General features: G+C 63.4%; 4 protein-coding genes across 4 annotated transcripts; 1 reads left to right on the top strand and 3 right to left on the bottom strand.

Moving 5' to 3' along the window:
• Nucleotides 1-969: 969 nt before the first annotated feature.
• EMIHUDRAFT_249246 (hypothetical protein) lies at nucleotides 970-4,206 on the bottom strand (the record flags this gene model as incomplete). The annotated part of the gene is made up of 6 exons (XM_005760432.1): nucleotides 970-1,123; nucleotides 1,370-1,599; nucleotides 3,443-3,492; nucleotides 3,604-3,694; nucleotides 3,846-3,884; nucleotides 4,120-4,206. 6 exons carry the CDS (start codon nucleotides 4,204-4,206, stop codon nucleotides 970-972), a joined length of 651 nt encoding a protein of 216 aa, XP_005760489.1.
• Nucleotides 4,207-4,984: 778 nt separating this feature from the next.
• EMIHUDRAFT_372046 (hypothetical protein) lies at nucleotides 4,985-5,694 on the top strand. The gene has a single exon (XM_005760431.1). It carries the CDS (start codon nucleotides 5,218-5,220, stop codon nucleotides 5,599-5,601), a length of 384 nt encoding a protein of 127 aa, XP_005760488.1. The 5' UTR covers nucleotides 4,985-5,217; the 3' UTR covers nucleotides 5,602-5,694.
• Nucleotides 5,695-5,785: 91 nt separating this feature from the next.
• On the bottom strand, nucleotides 5,786-7,625 carry EMIHUDRAFT_249244 (hypothetical protein; the record flags this gene model as incomplete). Its single annotated transcript, XM_005760430.1, has 5 exons — nucleotides 5,786-5,901; nucleotides 6,219-6,447; nucleotides 6,658-6,701; nucleotides 6,919-7,085; nucleotides 7,162-7,625. 5 exons carry the CDS (start codon nucleotides 7,623-7,625, stop codon nucleotides 5,786-5,788), a joined length of 1,020 nt encoding a protein of 339 aa, XP_005760487.1.
• A 6,476-nt stretch (nucleotides 7,626-14,101) lies between these two features.
• On the bottom strand, nucleotides 14,102-14,538 carry EMIHUDRAFT_48794 (hypothetical protein; the record flags this gene model as incomplete). The annotated part of the gene is made up of 2 exons (XM_005760429.1): nucleotides 14,102-14,257; nucleotides 14,467-14,538. Coding segments are annotated over 2 exons (228 nt in total), but the record flags the coding sequence as incomplete, so codon positions are not given.
• Between the last annotated feature and the right edge of the window lie 664 nt (nucleotides 14,539-15,202).

Here is a 15,202-nt window from a genome sequence, read left to right as displayed (position 1 = left end):
TCTAGCTCAGTTGCAGCTCAGTTGCGCCCCTGTTGATGTAGCAAACATGGCAGTACTCAGGTAGCCCTCAGGTGCTGCACAGCACCTTGTACAGTGGCAATGAATCCTCACACCAGATCACCAGTGAGCTTGTGCCATGAGTGCAGACCTGTGGTCCATTGCGCTTTGTGCACTGGCGACGCTGCAACGGCGACGCTGCAGCGGCGGCGACGCTGCTGCGATGGGGTACTATAGCCCTTAGTGCGTCAGCGGTGTGTGTGTGTGTGTGTGCGTGTGTGTGCGTGTGTGTGTGTGTGTGTGTGTGTGTGTGTGTGTGTGTGTGTGTGTGTGTGTGTGTGTGTGTGTGTGTGTGTGTGTGTGTGTGTGTGTGTGTGTGTGTGTGTGTGTGTGTGTGTGTGTGTGTGTGTGTGTGTGTGTGTGTGTGTGTGTGTGTGTGTGTGTGTGTGCGTGTGAGTGAGTGTGAGTGAGTGGGTGAGTGACCTGCTGCGCAAAGTAGGCGTTGATCGGACCCGTGTACACGAGCATGCCTAATTGAGGAACTTGGGTCAGTGAGCGGGTGTGTGTGGGCGTCGATCGGACCCGTGTACACGAGCATGCCTAATTGAGGAACTTGGGTCAGTGAGCGGGTGTGTGTGGGCGTCGATCGGACCCGTGTACACGAGCATGCCATAGTCGGGCAGCGTGCCCGCCGCCCTCTCCTTGAAGTAGTCGACGCCCAGCCGCAGCGTGATGTTTGGGTCGTGGAGCAGCATGTTTTCGAAGATGCGCGTGTAGCCGTGCAGAGGCCCAGCGCCTGCCACTGGTCTCGCCAAAGTAGCGGTCGTCGGTGGTCGTAGTGAATAGTAAGAATAGTGAATAGTGTGCATGCGCGCCCCGCACAAGTACAGCCCCCACAAACGTAAACCGCTGCGTACGCACAACCGAATGCGGCAAAATCGAACCCGCGTGCCCCTCAAGAAACAGCATGGTCTATGCAACGGCATCGCTTTGGGCCGCATCCGCAGCCTCCCTGGCAGCGTCCGCCCTGGCCCTCGCCGCGCCCGCAGCAGTTCCCGTCGCCTCTGCAGCGCCTATCGCCGCCTGCAGCTCCGTCTCGCGCCCCTCAAGCGCCGAGTCGGCCTCGCTCAGCGCCGCCTTGGCCTCCTCCAGCGCCGCCATGACCTTCTCCACTGCTGCTGTCGCTGCCACCTGCGCCGCCCTGGCCTCCGCCCGCGCCACCTCAGCATCCGCTAGCGCCGCCACGGCCGCCGCCTCGGCCTCCTGCTCCGCCTCCGCCTCCTCCTCCGCCTCGTCCGCCGCAGCGTCCAAGCGCGCCGCCTTAGCCACCTCTGCCGACGCCGCCGCCTGGCTCTCTGGCGTGATGCCGAACCGGATCCTCTCCTCGTGACACTTCTCGAGGAGCCTGATCATTCTCTCCTCCTCGGCCTTCTTTGCGGCCTCGGCTGCCTCCAACGGCGCCTCGGCACCCCCCTTCGCCTCCTGCGACGGCCCAGCCGCGCCCGCCCCTCCGCCCTTCTTCTTCTTCTTGCCCTTCTTGCCCTTGGCGCGCTTCTCCGCCTCGACCTCCGCCAGCAGCTCGTCGGCGTGCCGCGCCGCCTCCTTCTCTTCCGCCGCCCTCGCCGCCTCCCTCTCCGCCGCCCCCGCAGCCCACGCCGCCTCCTTCGCCGCCTTCTCGGCCGCCTTCTCGGCCGCCGCGTGCTCCTCGAGGACGCGCACGCACTCGGCGTTGCCCTTCTCCTTGGCCAGCTGCAGCGCGATCTCGCCCTCCGTAGTGCACAGCGTCACACCTGCGCCGGCCCGCAGCAAGCACAGAAGGACGGCGGGGTGGCCGTAGAAAGCGGCGAGAATCAGCGCGTTGTCGCCGTCGTTGTTGTGCAGGTCGATCTCCGCGCCGTGCCGGATTAGCATGTCGACAATCCGCTCGTAGCCTTTGTAGGCGGCCTCCATCAGCGCAGTGCTGCCGTTGCTGTACTTCTGATCGACCTCCGCGCCGTGCCGCAAAGCCAGCTCGACCAGGTTCTCGTAGCCGTTGGTGGCGGCGAAACCCAACACGGCACTGCCGCTTCTGGTCTGCAACGAGACATCCGCACCGCGCCGCAGAAGCGCCTCGGCCAGCCCCGCGTGGCCCAAGGCCATTGCGAGCATCAGCAGCGTCATGCCGCTCGCACAGGAGCCGTCACCAAAGGTGTACTCGAACGTCGCGTCGACCCGCCCGCCGCCGTCGAGCCACTCCAGCACCGCCGCCTCCTCGCCTCGCCGAGCCGCTAGCACGACCTCCTTTGGCACCTCTCCGCTGCCCGGCGCGGCCTCTGCGCCGCCCTCGCCGATCAAAGCAGAGGCCGCAGCACTGGCGCCCGCCTCCGCCTCGCCTGCGGGTGCGCCGTTCGCCCTTGCGCCACCCGCCTCGGCCGACGGCGCCTTGCTCCGAGCTGCCGCCACCTCCCCGAGATACGTCCTGAAAGCCTCGAAGCACTCGGCGTGGCCGCTCTCCTTGGCAATCTGCAGCGCCCTCTCACCGTCCACGTTGCGCAGCTTCATGTCTGCGCCTGCCCGCAGCAAGCGGAGCACGACGGTGGGATGGTTGCCGAGGGCGGCGAGCATCAGAGCGGTGACGCCCTTGTTGGCCTGCAGGTTGATCTCTGCGCCGAGCCGGATCAGCGTGTCGACCACTCGCAAGTCGCCTCTGTAGGCGGCATCCATCAGCGCAGTGCCGCCGGTCGTGCGGCTTCTCTGATTGATCTCCGCGCCGTGCCGCAAAGCCAGCTCGACCAGCTTCTCTTGGCCGTTCGCCGCGGCGAGAATCAGCGCAGTGTCGCCGTTGCCGTTCTGCAACGATACATCCGCGCCGCGCCGCAGAAGCGCCTCGGCCAGCTCCGCGTGGCCATGGGCCATTGCGAGCATCAGCAGCGTCATGCCGCTCGCACGAGAGCCGCTCCCAAAGGCGTACTCGAAGGTCGCGTCGACCCACCCGCCGCCGTCGAGCCACGCCAGCACCGCGCCCGCTTGGCCATCCTTGGCGGCCTTCTGAATGCTTGCAGAGACTTCGCCGACACCCTCCGCGGACGGCGGAGGCGGCGTGCGACGCACCATTCGTCTTTGGACAGCTCGGCGAAAAAGAATTTTACTTGGGGACCGCACCTTGTGCAGTGGCAATGTTCACTGACTCATGGCACCAGCCTTGCCTGCACAGCACCTTTGTGCACATCGATGTGCACACAGTGGCAATGACGGCACTTGATGTCCTCAAATGTCCACATAGAGTATACTGGTTGTGCTCTCACCTCTCAGGTTGTGCTACATCAACAGGGTGCAACTGAGAGGCTGCAACTAAGGGATGAAACAGCTTTGCAACTGCTGCCCAAGTTTTGTTGGTGGGCTGCAACTGCATCCTGCCACCTTGGACACCTCGACACCTCAGACGCCTCTTGACAACACTCGACACCCGCTCGACACCCTCGACACCCTCGACACCCTCGACACCCCTCGACACCCCTCGACACCCCTCGACACCCCTCGACACTGGCAAGCATGGTACCAGCCTCGACAGGCCTCGACAGGCCTCGACAGGCCTCCACAGGCCTCGACAGGCCTCGACACCTCTACCCCTCGACAGCAGCTCGACACCCTCGAAGGGCTCAGGCTGCGAGTATCCTGGAACAAAGTCGATGCCGAGATTGCAGTCGAGACCCCGATTCTCGGGCAGCGTCGTCACCGGGCGGAAGAGCTTGCTCAGCGATATTTACCCGCCTTCTCCTGCAGGGCGTGAGCTACTTCAGGGTCGCCGCGCCTCTCACCGGCCATCACCAGGCACAGCTTGATGTAGTTGGCCATGAAGTTTGGCTTACCAGGTTTTGAGATTTCAGCGCTGTCTCATACGCGGCCGCCTGGTCATAGGAAGGGGCAACCACTATGTGGTGTGATTTCGAGGAAAACTCGGCGTCGCGAGCTCGCGGCGCCCCGTTTTCGGGCCGTCCAGGGGCGCGGGGTGGGCACTGTAGGCGGCGGGCGGACGGGCGGGCCGGGCGGCGAACTGGGCCGGCCGTGGGGCGCGAAAACCATGCAAAACGCGTATTTGGTGCGAGCAAAAGTGCGCCGTTTTCTCCGCCGGCGCCGGCGCACTTTTGCGCCGTCGCCGGCGCACTTCTGCGCCGTCGCCGGCGCACTTCTGCAAACGTATACGGCGCACTCTGCGCCGGCGGCGCACATGTGCGCCGCCGGCACAGATTTGGGGCCCCACACGCTCAACCCAGACGCTCATGAGTCTCTCGCTGGCCGATCTGCAGCGCCTCTGCGCGGCGCAAAAAGCCATCCGACAAACCCAACCACGCGGGCACCCCTCCTGGAGCCCTCCGCCACTGCCGCCGCCGCCGTCGCCGCCGCCGTCGCCGCTGCCGCCGCCGCCGCCGTTATGCGTTAAAAGTGCGCCGCCGGCGCAGACAGAGTGCGCCGGCGCCGGCGCAGAAGTGCGCCGTTTTCTCCGCCGTTCCGGCGCACTCTGCGCCGCCGCACCACATAGAGGTTGGCACACCACATATAGTGGTTGCCCCTTCCTACGCTGACGCGCCGGCTCGCTTGTACTTATATCTCTCTCTCTCGCTTGTATGCGAGCGCCAAGTTGTACCTACCCGGGTATGGCTAGCCGGGTACCCGGGTATTGCGGAACCCTGAATGGCTGCTTTGGTCGACGAGCGCCGCGGCACCTTCGAGTGGGTCGCCGGCTGGGATAAGCTCGCGCCGCTCCTCACGCCCGAGGCGCTGGGCCTGCCTCGCACGGCACGCGTGACGGACGTCGGATGTGGCAACTCCACGCTGCCGCTGCACCTCGGCTCGCTCTATGAGAGCGTTTTGGGCCTGGATCGGGAGCAGCATACCGCGGAGACCATGCGAACCCAGCACGGATCGGAGCACCGGCGGGTGGCGTGGGCGACGTGCGACGTGTGCGACGCCGACTCGCTGGCATCCGCTTGCCCGCAAGGTCTCGCCGACCTTGTCGTGGACAAGGGGATGCTGGACTGCGCCATCGTCGAGCACGACGCCGCGCGCCTCCTCTGCAATGTGCGCTCGTGGCTACTCTCGCCTCGTGGCGTGTACGTCGTCGTCTCGTTCCGCAAGCCGGAGCTGCTCGTTCCGGTCCTATCTTGCCCGGAGCTCGGCTGGGAGGTGCGGCACACGGCGCTGCGCCTCCCAGGAGTGGAGCAGCAGGCGAGCGTCTGCGTCATGCGGCGGGCAGAGGCGGCGGCCGGCGGCCGGCCGCCCGACGAGGCTGTGGTCGGGCGGCACATTGGGGCAGTCGTCGATCGGTGGTACCGCGAGGAGTCGCCGCTGCTGACAGCGGAGCGTGAGCAGCAGCTGCGCGCTGGGTGGGAGGCCGCGCTCGCCCGGCTGTCCCTTTTGGCGAGCGCCGCCATGCCAGAGGGCCACCTGCCGCTACGAGAGGCGTGGGAGCTGATGCTGACCTGCGAGGAGCGCGGAGAGCTGCCCGCAGACGAGTTCGCAGCGGATGTGGGAGAGTTTCTCGGCCGGGCGGGAGCCGCAGCCGCCCCTGGCGCCGCCACGCTCGGCCTCGCCCAGGCGCTCGCGTACCTGCAGGAGCAGGCCTGACCGAGGTCGAGAGATCGAGAGCCGCGGCCGGTGTACACCTTTTGCACACAGGCCGTCAGCCGTTGCCCGTACTTTTAACTTTACCCCGCGTCACGCGCTCTACATGCACATGCGCACATGCATCGTGCACATATGCCACATGATGAGGCACATGCACATGCAGTTCCTTTTGGTATATGGCTTCTTATTTTTTTACCCGGCGCGCCACCACCACCTCAAAGTCCGACTCGCTCTCGCTCCACCGCGTGTGCAGCCCAAAGCCGAGCCCCGCCACCCTTGCCACCTCGACGAAACCGCTCCCTTCGGGCGGCGACGCGACGGCGCCGACGGTATGCGCTAGCGCGACCAGGCTCCCCCGCCTCCGACGCCGCTGGTGTCCGACCACCTCGGTGCTCGCGGTGGCATCGGCGGCGGTGGCATCGGCGGCGGTGGCATCGGCGGCGGTCTCGGCGTCGTTGGCGGCGACGCCGATTGCCCCGCCGGGCGCTGTGAGGGCGCGAAGCACTGACCAGAGGCGCGGAGAGGTCGACAGCTCCATCAGCGCGGCGCCGGTAACGAGGTCGAAGGGGGCGTGCCTGACGTCATGTTGTGTAGTGGTGTATTGCATTCGACCGTACTAGGAGAGGGTGCGGTGACGCCGTGCCTTGCGGCAAACGCGGCGACCGCCTCGTCGGTCGCATAGTCGAGGGGCGAGAGGCGCACCTCGAGGCCGTTCCGCGCCGCGTTTGCGGTCGCCAGAGCGAGAGAGCGACTCTCGCGGTCGACTGCGGTCACGACAGCGCCGCCGCCGAGCGAAGCGGCGGCCGCCAAGGCCACGGCGCCCGTGCCGCATCCCAAGTCGAGGACCTGCTCACGGCTGGAGGTGTGAAGAGACGCCGTTCACGCCCCGTGCGCCGAGTGCCGCGCCCCCAAGTTGAGGACCGAGAGCGGAGGCGCGACGCTTCCGCCGCCGCCGACATCGCCGCCGGCCCTGCTGCCGCCAACGCCGCTGCCACCACCACCCCCACCCCCATCCCCATCGCCATCGCCATCGCCGCCGCCTCCGTCTCCCCCCACCTGGCAGCTCTCTGCGCCGTCGCCGCCCCGCCACAGCAGCCCACCTGTTCACAGGCCGAGCCGTGAAGAGACGCTGTTCACAGCTCGCCACGTGACAAGCCACCTCCTGCCAAGCATTTACAGAAATGATTCGCTGACCCGGTCTGACTCGGTTTCTGGGGCGCGCTGAGTGACTCTGGCCTATCTCGGCTATTGCAATACGTCTCGGCTGAATATCGGCTCTCGGCTACATCTCGGGGATGGGACGGCGCTACAGGTTACCTGGCCGCGCTTCCGCCGCCACCCAGAGTCCGAGCAGGTAGCCTGCGGGCCACAGGACGGTCGCGACGTCGAAGGGGCGCAGGAAGCCGTCCTGATTCAGCGAGATTAGCCGAGAGTTAGCCCAGATTAGCCCAGCGAGATCGTCGAAGGGGCACAGGAAGGTTGTCCTGCTCGAGGCGTAGCAGGCGTCGGCCCGGTAGCATCACACTGACCAGAGGCTCCCGCAGCATCGGCAAGAGCAACGCAGCCGTCGAGCCGTTGGCGAGAGAGCAGCCGCTGCCGCCGGGCGACGCCGCGCCACACCGCCGGGGCGCGTCGCCTCCACGAGCGAGCCATGAGCAGCACGCATCATAGTCCTCCATGCTGATGAGCGATGCGGACGGCGGTGGCGGAGGCGGCAGTGTCAGCGCCGAGTGCTTCGCGGCAACGGTGGCGAGCGCTGGCTCTCCGGAGAGCAGGAACTCGTCGAGCAGCTCTCTCCACGCGGCACCACACTCGTCGCCGGCAGCCTTGTCAAAAGCTGCGAGCGCGGTGCCGCCCGCCGGCTGCTGCCAAGGACTGGGAGACGCGGCGCTGGCGGCAGGCCGCATAGCATACTCGAGAGCCGCAAAGCGGGCCGTGTGGAGGTCGCCGGCAGCGAGGAGCGGCGCGAGAATGTCGACGCAGGCGGGCATGCTGGAGTGCCAGGAGGGGACGGCGGTGGTCATGCGTGTCGCGCACTCATTGCTGTGTGTAGCTGTGAGCGCTGTCAGAAGGTGTTTCGAGCAACCTCCGGCGGTGTCAGACGGTGTTTCGCGCTGTCAGAGCGGTGTTTCGACACCGATATCGTTCAAGGAGAACGCTGATTCAAAATCCGCTGTTCACACTTCACAGGTAAGTGTAAGCGGAGCAGCTTAGTAGATACAGCGAATCCTTTGTGTTCACACCTGCAAGAGCAGGTGTGAACCGATTTCGGCCTTAGCCGTCGGTATGCCAATAGCGTGCTAGCCAAGTAGTACGCAGTTGGATTCCGAGGGTGTCCCATCACAAGTTCGGCTGCCGACAGACAAGATTGTCCCTTAGTCGACAGCACCCGCCTTTGGACGGTGCTCTGACTGGCTTTGAGAATATATTTTTCTTTTTGGTTCACATGGCTAGAGGTTGGCCTCCCACCGTTGTGAACATAGTCTGGCCCGAAGGAGCCGCTCGTCTCTTGTCCGGGCAAACGCGCGCCCGATAGCCCCATTAAGCACGTGTGAGGGGTATCCGAGCGCCGTAAACTCCCTGAGCTTGCTCGTCACGCTGAGCGTGAATCCCTCGTCATCGCTCGCCATTGCGACAACCTTGAGCAGGCATCCAACAACGATTCCCTCCTTCATTTTCGCGCATGTGAAGCTATCCCAACGATGGTAGCGCCACACCCGGGGTACCGCCTCGCACTCCTCGTTCACGTTCTTGAGTCTCGTCCGGAAGCTTCCGCTTGGGTCGAGCTCGAGAGTCGTTTCCAAGAAATGGGCGCTCTCTGCTGCCTCTAGCTTCAAAGGAGCCCAGTAGCATTCAGAACGGCGGAAGTCCTCCCGAAAGCGGTCGACATCCCACACACTATCGTCCTTTGCAGTTATCGTAATCACATCGTCCATGTATCGTTTCATACGGAATCGGGCTTTGACATCATCTTCAAGCGTATGCATCCATTCCTGCTCCATCCATGCGAGAGTTCCTATCGCCAGCGGTGGCGAGAGTGCACTCCCCATCGGGATACCGCGGGCCTGCTTTAGCAGGCGTCCGTCATACGTGATGACGTAGCAGTTATCTAGATCGAAATCGATCACCTCGAGCATCGTCGAGAAGCTGATCGATGCGTGTCCCCACACCTCTCCTTGTTGTGCCCACGAGCATTTCTTCTTGCCTCTCTTCGGTACAAGTATTCTCGGGTCCTCTCCCGCGCCAGATGGCAGATTATTGCGCACATCATTTAGAATGTCTCTCATTGCCACCCGCATCGCTTCCTTTGGCATACTCGGGTAACAGCTGTCGACGTCGTTAATCTCGTAGCTGAGCTCTCCCTTCCCTCGAAGCGCCTCGGCCGCCTCTCTCAGCATTTGGGGCACACTTTGGCAATCATGCTGAATGAAGTGCTCACCCTTCAGGTGTCGGAGTACGAAACTCCACGCCCTGCCAACGAGGCTCAAAAGTTTCGCCATCGGATGCTTTGCGTACGGCGTGATCGGTCTCGCCTTGTGCAGCTTCTGTGCTCGCACTGTCGGATCAGTAACGTTCTTTGCCTTATATAGCGCATACGGCGCCGTGACTCTTCCCTTGCTATCGAATTTGGTGATCTTATGCCATCCCTTCTTTCTGTAGAACCATCGCCACGCAGAGATTAGCGTCGCGTCGAGCGTACCGTCAGTGCTTAGCTGGTTCGCTCGTACTCGCGACCGATCTTCTATCGTCATGTTTCTGAGCAGATCATCAGCTCCGTATTTCTTCCTCTTATACGCCGTATCCTTTAGCGGATATACGCGCGTATAGTTGCCATTTGAAGTGTCGAATAGCGCGTCTAGCGTCTTCGCATATGTGACAGGGCAAGTAACAAAAACCTCTCCGACATTCTTGTCCAGCCATCCTATAACGCTCCCTCGCAGGACGCTCTTGACTTGTGCAACCTGATTCGAAGTGACAACGTCTGCGCATGGTAGACATGTCTCGTCTGTTTCAGCAAGTGTCTCAGCGAGCACCCGTTTCCACTCGCCATCTCCCCCGGCTTCCCGCACACTTGCGGGAAGGCTTCCGAGTGCCTTATCCCATGCCACACGCATGTCTCTAGCAGTCGAGATTGGCACATTTTTGTTGCTTCGGTGTAGTACCTCGGCGTGTGGGCCGTTGTACTCCCGTCCAATGCAGAAAATATGCCCCTCCGTCTTCGGTAGAGGATCGAACCCGAAAGAGACAAGTCGCTGCTGTATCGCTTGACAGGCGCATCTCTGTGGTCTCCTCGGGTCACCGACATTTGCAAGTCTCTCTATAATGTTCTTCTGCCGTACTGTCACTATCTTGATCCGTTGAGAGTGCCACTCGATTATGTGCTCCGGCCAGGGTTGCCGTCTCACTAGCTCATCGAGGAAGGCTCGAAGAGGGCGAGCGTCAACCCCTGGCACGAAGGGAAGGCGCACCTCAATCGTATCCCGTGTGAGACCCTCATACCTCGTCTCGTATTCTTTCCTAACCAGAGCATGCGTCTCATACGCAGCCATGTGGATTTGTCGACGTATCCCCTCCTCTTCCATAAACACGCTAGTTCCTCTTCTGTGAGTTCGCAGAGCTCTTTACTTACGTCAACGAAGAATTCCTGCGCGGAAGTATCATCCTCTTTAACAAACCATGCGCTGCTCGCGAGCAGGAAAGCGGCGCTACCGGTACCCTCCGTCAGAGGGGTACTTATAGCGCGCCTGGCGGTGACGGTGAAGTATCCACAGTCGGTTCTGCGCCGTATGGCTGCGAGGCCGACGCTGAAACTCGTGTTTTCGCCATCGCGAGTTGCGATGCTCCAATGAGAGTATTTCCCCTGTAGGTACCTCCAATTCGTGAGGTGAGTGTCTCTCATCTGGTAGCTGACGGTGAAGGTCATACCATCCCCTTCACACTCGGTCTCGGCCTTTCGCAGAATGCCACCGAGGTCAAAGTGTCTGTGCACACAACCGAGGTCTTCCCGCCAAAAATAGGAAAACCCGTGCTGCCTCTGCGCATCTAAATGCCTCTCGACGCCATCTCCGCCTCGTAGGCGGAGATGACTTCGTAGTGGGTCTCTCCACGGTGGTAGCTGTGGCCTCCTTTGACTTCTATCCGCCCGATTCAGTTTTTTCATCTCCTCTTTGTACGTAGGTTGGCTTTTCCAGGAAGCTTTGTTTCGCTCCTCGTCTTGTGAGCCTGTTTGTGTCTCTCACTTGTAGTGAGCGTCGGGCTGGTGGTTCGACACCGAGTTTGAAAGATCTCTTTCTCTACGTCTCTCGCCTCGTGTGTAATACCCCGTGTGTTCCGCGAGTGCGTGTGCCCCGTCGTCATGCTAGGGTCACGTGTGGACGTGTGTAACACTGACTGACTGACTGACTGACTGACTCGGTCCCGCTAGGCCGCAAGAGGTTCGCCCTCCACGCCCCCGCCCCTTGCAAGTCCCCCTGCCCCCTCCGCGTGAGCCAGCACGGATTTGCAGCTATTTGCACGGACCTGCAGCCGCTTCTCTTGTGCCGTGCGGATGCGGGCGACGCGCTCAAGCGCTAAGCTCTCGCGAGAAGGCCCAGACGGCGGGGGCGGTGGACGCAGTCGCGGTGGGCTCTTTGACGAGCGGCCTCCGGGTAAGGGCGGCGCCGGAGCATCGCGATGGCGGGTATGCAAAGAGTCAGCGACCTGTGTTGCGTTCAGCCTGGACCGCAACGACTTGAGCACACGCTCGCGGTGCAGGGCGAGGGCGTCCGCTTCCTCTTGCACGTCATAGCTCGCAGCTCGAGTCGGGACTCCCTGCGTTGCAGCCTCAGGCGGTGCAGGCTCGGGCAGCGACGCCGTTCCCCCGGGACTAGCGACCTTTTGTCGATCTATAGGCGGCTCGGCTGCGGCTGGTTCGATCCTTCTGCTGTCCTTCCTCGTCAGACACCGTGCGCACGAGAGCACCGCGGCTGTGAACACATTGCGCATTCCCCCGCCGCTTTGGGGTTGGGCGCCCATGCCTCGGAGTACGTGGCGTAGGCTCACTTTGCGGTGCTGCGAGGAAGGGTAGAGCGGCACGGCCAGCGTGTCGAAGAGCTTGTACGGCGGCTGCTGCAGCACCTGCGGCGTCTGTTGAAAAAACTGCCGAAACGCGCAACCGCCGCTGGCAGGGTCCTGCTCGGCGACTGGAGCGATGGCAATGCCACGGTCCATTGCCGTTTGCACGATGCGCGCGACGGTGCCGGACGGGTCAAGAAAGGTCTTCTCGTTCAGGTAAAGCAGCAATACGGCGCGCCCCTGGAGCGGTGCGGCATTGGCTCTCTCGAGTGCGTCATCCGCCTCGCGGATCGTGAATGCCTCAGCATTGGTCGCAGCAGAGCCTCGCCCCTCCCTCGCAACCGCCTTGACCTCCCTTGCCACGTCGAAGGCACCCTTGTTGTCGCGACACACAAGGACAGTGATTGGGCTGCTTAAGGCAAACGGCCCAACCTCGCCCGGCACCGCGACGCCCGGCGCGAGCTCGCTGTTGTGTCGCGCGTAGTACGGGGTGTGGCGAAGCATGCGCAGCGCGATCTCCTTGAGCGACTCCACCTGGAAATCGTGCACTCGCACCCACACGATCGGATCCGCCTCGTCAAATACGCACGCGAGCACCTCGTCTGGCCCGCTGTAGGAGGGGTAGGCAGGTGGGGCGACCTCGACGCAGCTCTCGCGGCACTCGTCCCGGAGCGCCTGGATCGAGGCGCCTCCCTTGGCCGTGTCCGCTTCGTGCACAACAATAAACGGCCGCTTCGAGGCCAGCGCCGCATATTGCTGTTAAAAGCTGCACACAACGGCTTGGACTCTCTGACCCTAACCCTTACCCTAACCCTAACCCTAACCCTACCCCTACCCCTAACCCTAACGACACGGATCACGGTGCTCCTTAGAGGTCGTCGTGCGCGTCGCTGCCGACGCATCTCGCGTGTTGGTGTATTGTATTTCGGCGGGGGCGCGCATTTAAAGAACATTGAGGCTACACACACGTCCTCGAGCGCCTGAGCCCCGAGCAGGACACACCTCACGAACCAAGCTGCTCTCGCACCTCCTCTCACTAGTTACTCGGTTGGGCTCTCTCCTTTCTATACTTCGTCGCTTTCACCGCGTTTGGATGCAAACTTGTGAAATTTTCAGTGAAACGGGGGCGGCCGAAACGTTTCATGTGAAATTCACATGAATTCACATGTGAAAGTGAAAGGGTGAAATTTCACTCACGAACCCTGCCCGCCACAAGGACCCCAGGAATTGCGACTCGCCGCTTTCCTCCCGCTGTGATTCTGTGTGATGAGCTCTGTGTCTTGATTTGCCAACAATAAACCTAAAAAGCGAAGACACGGCGAATCGATCGGTCCTTACCTCCGCTGGCCTCCTGAGAGAGGAGCACAAAAAGAATAGCCCCCAATGAGGAGTCCTCCATGCCAAAAGCTGGCTCAGCCTCCCGGCGCGGACACGCTTCGACGGCGTCACAGGCTGGTTACCGCTCGCGCTGCCGAAAAAGATCGAGACAGCGGCGGAGGACGGCAAGGTGGGCGTGGTGCAGACGTGGCTCAGCGGGGATGGGGGCGGGCTGACGCGACGAGGCAAGGTGGCAGAGTTGCGCCTCTGTTTTTTTTTGCCGCCGCTAAGAGATCGCTGTTGCGGGAATCCAGGGAATCTAAAGGAATCTAGAATCTGTGGGTCCGAGATTCGATCTGGGACCTGAGCCGCTCGGCGCGGGACCAGCTGCACATCGTGACCCGGGGCCACTGCCATGTCGCAGACGACTGCTGTGGATCGGCCGTCGCTCCGACCAGCCGTCCTGCAAAAAGGAATAAAATAACAACGCGTTCCTTGACATATGTCAAGGAACGCCGATTTCACAAAACTGACACAACTGTTGCTTGTGGTATGTGGAGTGAACAGGCGTGCTGTAGGATGTAGCTGCGCACCGAAAAGTGTGTCAGCTCTCGAGTGTCGTGCGCTCGCGCTAGCTGCCGCCGTCGCTGCTGCGCCGCCCGCTGCTGTGAGAGGGAGGGCTGCGGCTACGGTCGCGTCGGCGGCGGCGCGGGCGGCGCTCCTCGCTGGAGGACCTCTCGTCGTCGCCGTCTGCCGGCGAGCGCGAGCGCGACTTGCTCGGAGACGCTCTCACGCGCTCGCGGCTACGCTCGCGCCGCTCGCGGCCGTCGCTGTGGTCGCTGCGGTCGCGGCCCCTGCCGTCGCGGCTGCGGCTGCGGTCGTGGCTGCGGCTGCGGCTGCGGCCCCTGCGGCCACGGCTGCGGTCGCGATCCCTGCGGTCGCGGCTGCGCGAGTGGTCGCGGCCGCGCTCACGGCCGCGCGAGCGGTCGCGCCGCTGCGGCGAACGCGAACGGCGTGGCGGGGGAGGCGGCGGCGCGCGCTTCCGCGGCGGCGACTGCCGGCCGCCGCCAGCGCTGGCAGCGGCGGCGGCCGGCGGCCGCGGCGGCGGCGCGCTGTGCTGCCTTTTGGCGTCGGGCTTGCTCTCCGCGACGTTGATCTTGAGGGAGCGGCCCATCAAGTCCTCCCCGTTGAGCCGCGCGGCGGCGGCGACGAGCTCGGGCGAACTAAACTCAACGAACGCGATGCCGGACGCGCCACCCGTCTCGCGGTTGAGCGGCATGCGGACCTGACAGGAGGATGGCCACGTGTCGCGGACGTGTCGCGGACGTGTGTCGCGGGCGTGTCGCGGACGTGTCGCGGACGTGTCGCGGACGTGTGTCGCGGGCGTGTCGCGGACGTGTCGCGGACGTGTCGCGGACGTGTCGCGGACGTGTGTCGCGGACGTGGCGTGGATATGTGCGACACGACGTCTCGCGTTGGCAGCGGCATGCGCACCGACACCGCCGCGCCCACCTCGGCGAAAAAGTCGCGCACGTCCTCCTCCGTGGCGTCGAAGGGCAGGTTGCCTGCAGTGTTAGTACACCACCGTCAGGGTGCGGCCACGGACTCGTGCGCTGCTTCTTCAGAGCACCGCGTGAATACGAGGGATACGGATGCCCGCTGACTACGGCGGAGACGATGACCCAGAGTACGGCCTCCTCTCGAGTGCTGGCCGGAGTACACGGGTCTGTGCTCGGCTTCTAGGGGCTCGAGATGTGGCGGTGCTCGGCTTCTAGGGGCTCGAGATGTGGCGGAGATACGGGGAGGTATGGGTCTGTGCTCGGCTTCTAGGGGCTCGAGATATGGCGGAGATACGGGGAGGTATGGGTCTGTGCTCGGCTTCTAGGGGCTCGAGATGTGGCGGAGATACGGGGAGGTATGGGTCTGTGCTCGGCTTCTAGGGGCTCGAGATGTGGCGGAGATACGGGGAGGTATGGGTCTGTGCTCGGCTTCTAGGGGCTCGAGATGTGGCGGAGATACGGGGAGGTATGGGTCTGTGCTCGGCTTCTAGGGGCAGGCTGCCGACGAAGACGGTGGTCGCGTCCGGGTCGGGTCCCCGCCGGTCGGCGGGCAGCAGCCCAAAGAGTGACGCCTGTGGGACGTGTCGTGGACATGTCGTGGACGTGTCGTGGACGTGTCTCCCCGGCAGCCGCAGGAGGAGCGGCGCCTCGTCGGCCGCGTCCGCCTCGAG

Source organism: Emiliania huxleyi, assembly GCF_000372725.1.
Source record: "Emiliania huxleyi CCMP1516 unplaced genomic scaffold EMIHUscaffold_756, whole genome shotgun sequence".
Taxonomy (NCBI): Eukaryota; Haptophyta; order Isochrysidales; family Noelaerhabdaceae; genus Emiliania; species Emiliania huxleyi.
Note: the sequence above shows the minus strand (reverse complement) of the source record. Positions and strands in the feature narration are given on the sequence as shown.

Bases quoted from the DNA above. Each gene is read 5' to 3' on its own strand.
- EMIHUDRAFT_372046 (XM_005760431.1), top strand. From the start codon at position 5,218: ATGCGGCGGGCAGAGGCGGCGGCCGGCGGCCGGCCGCCCGACGAGGCT.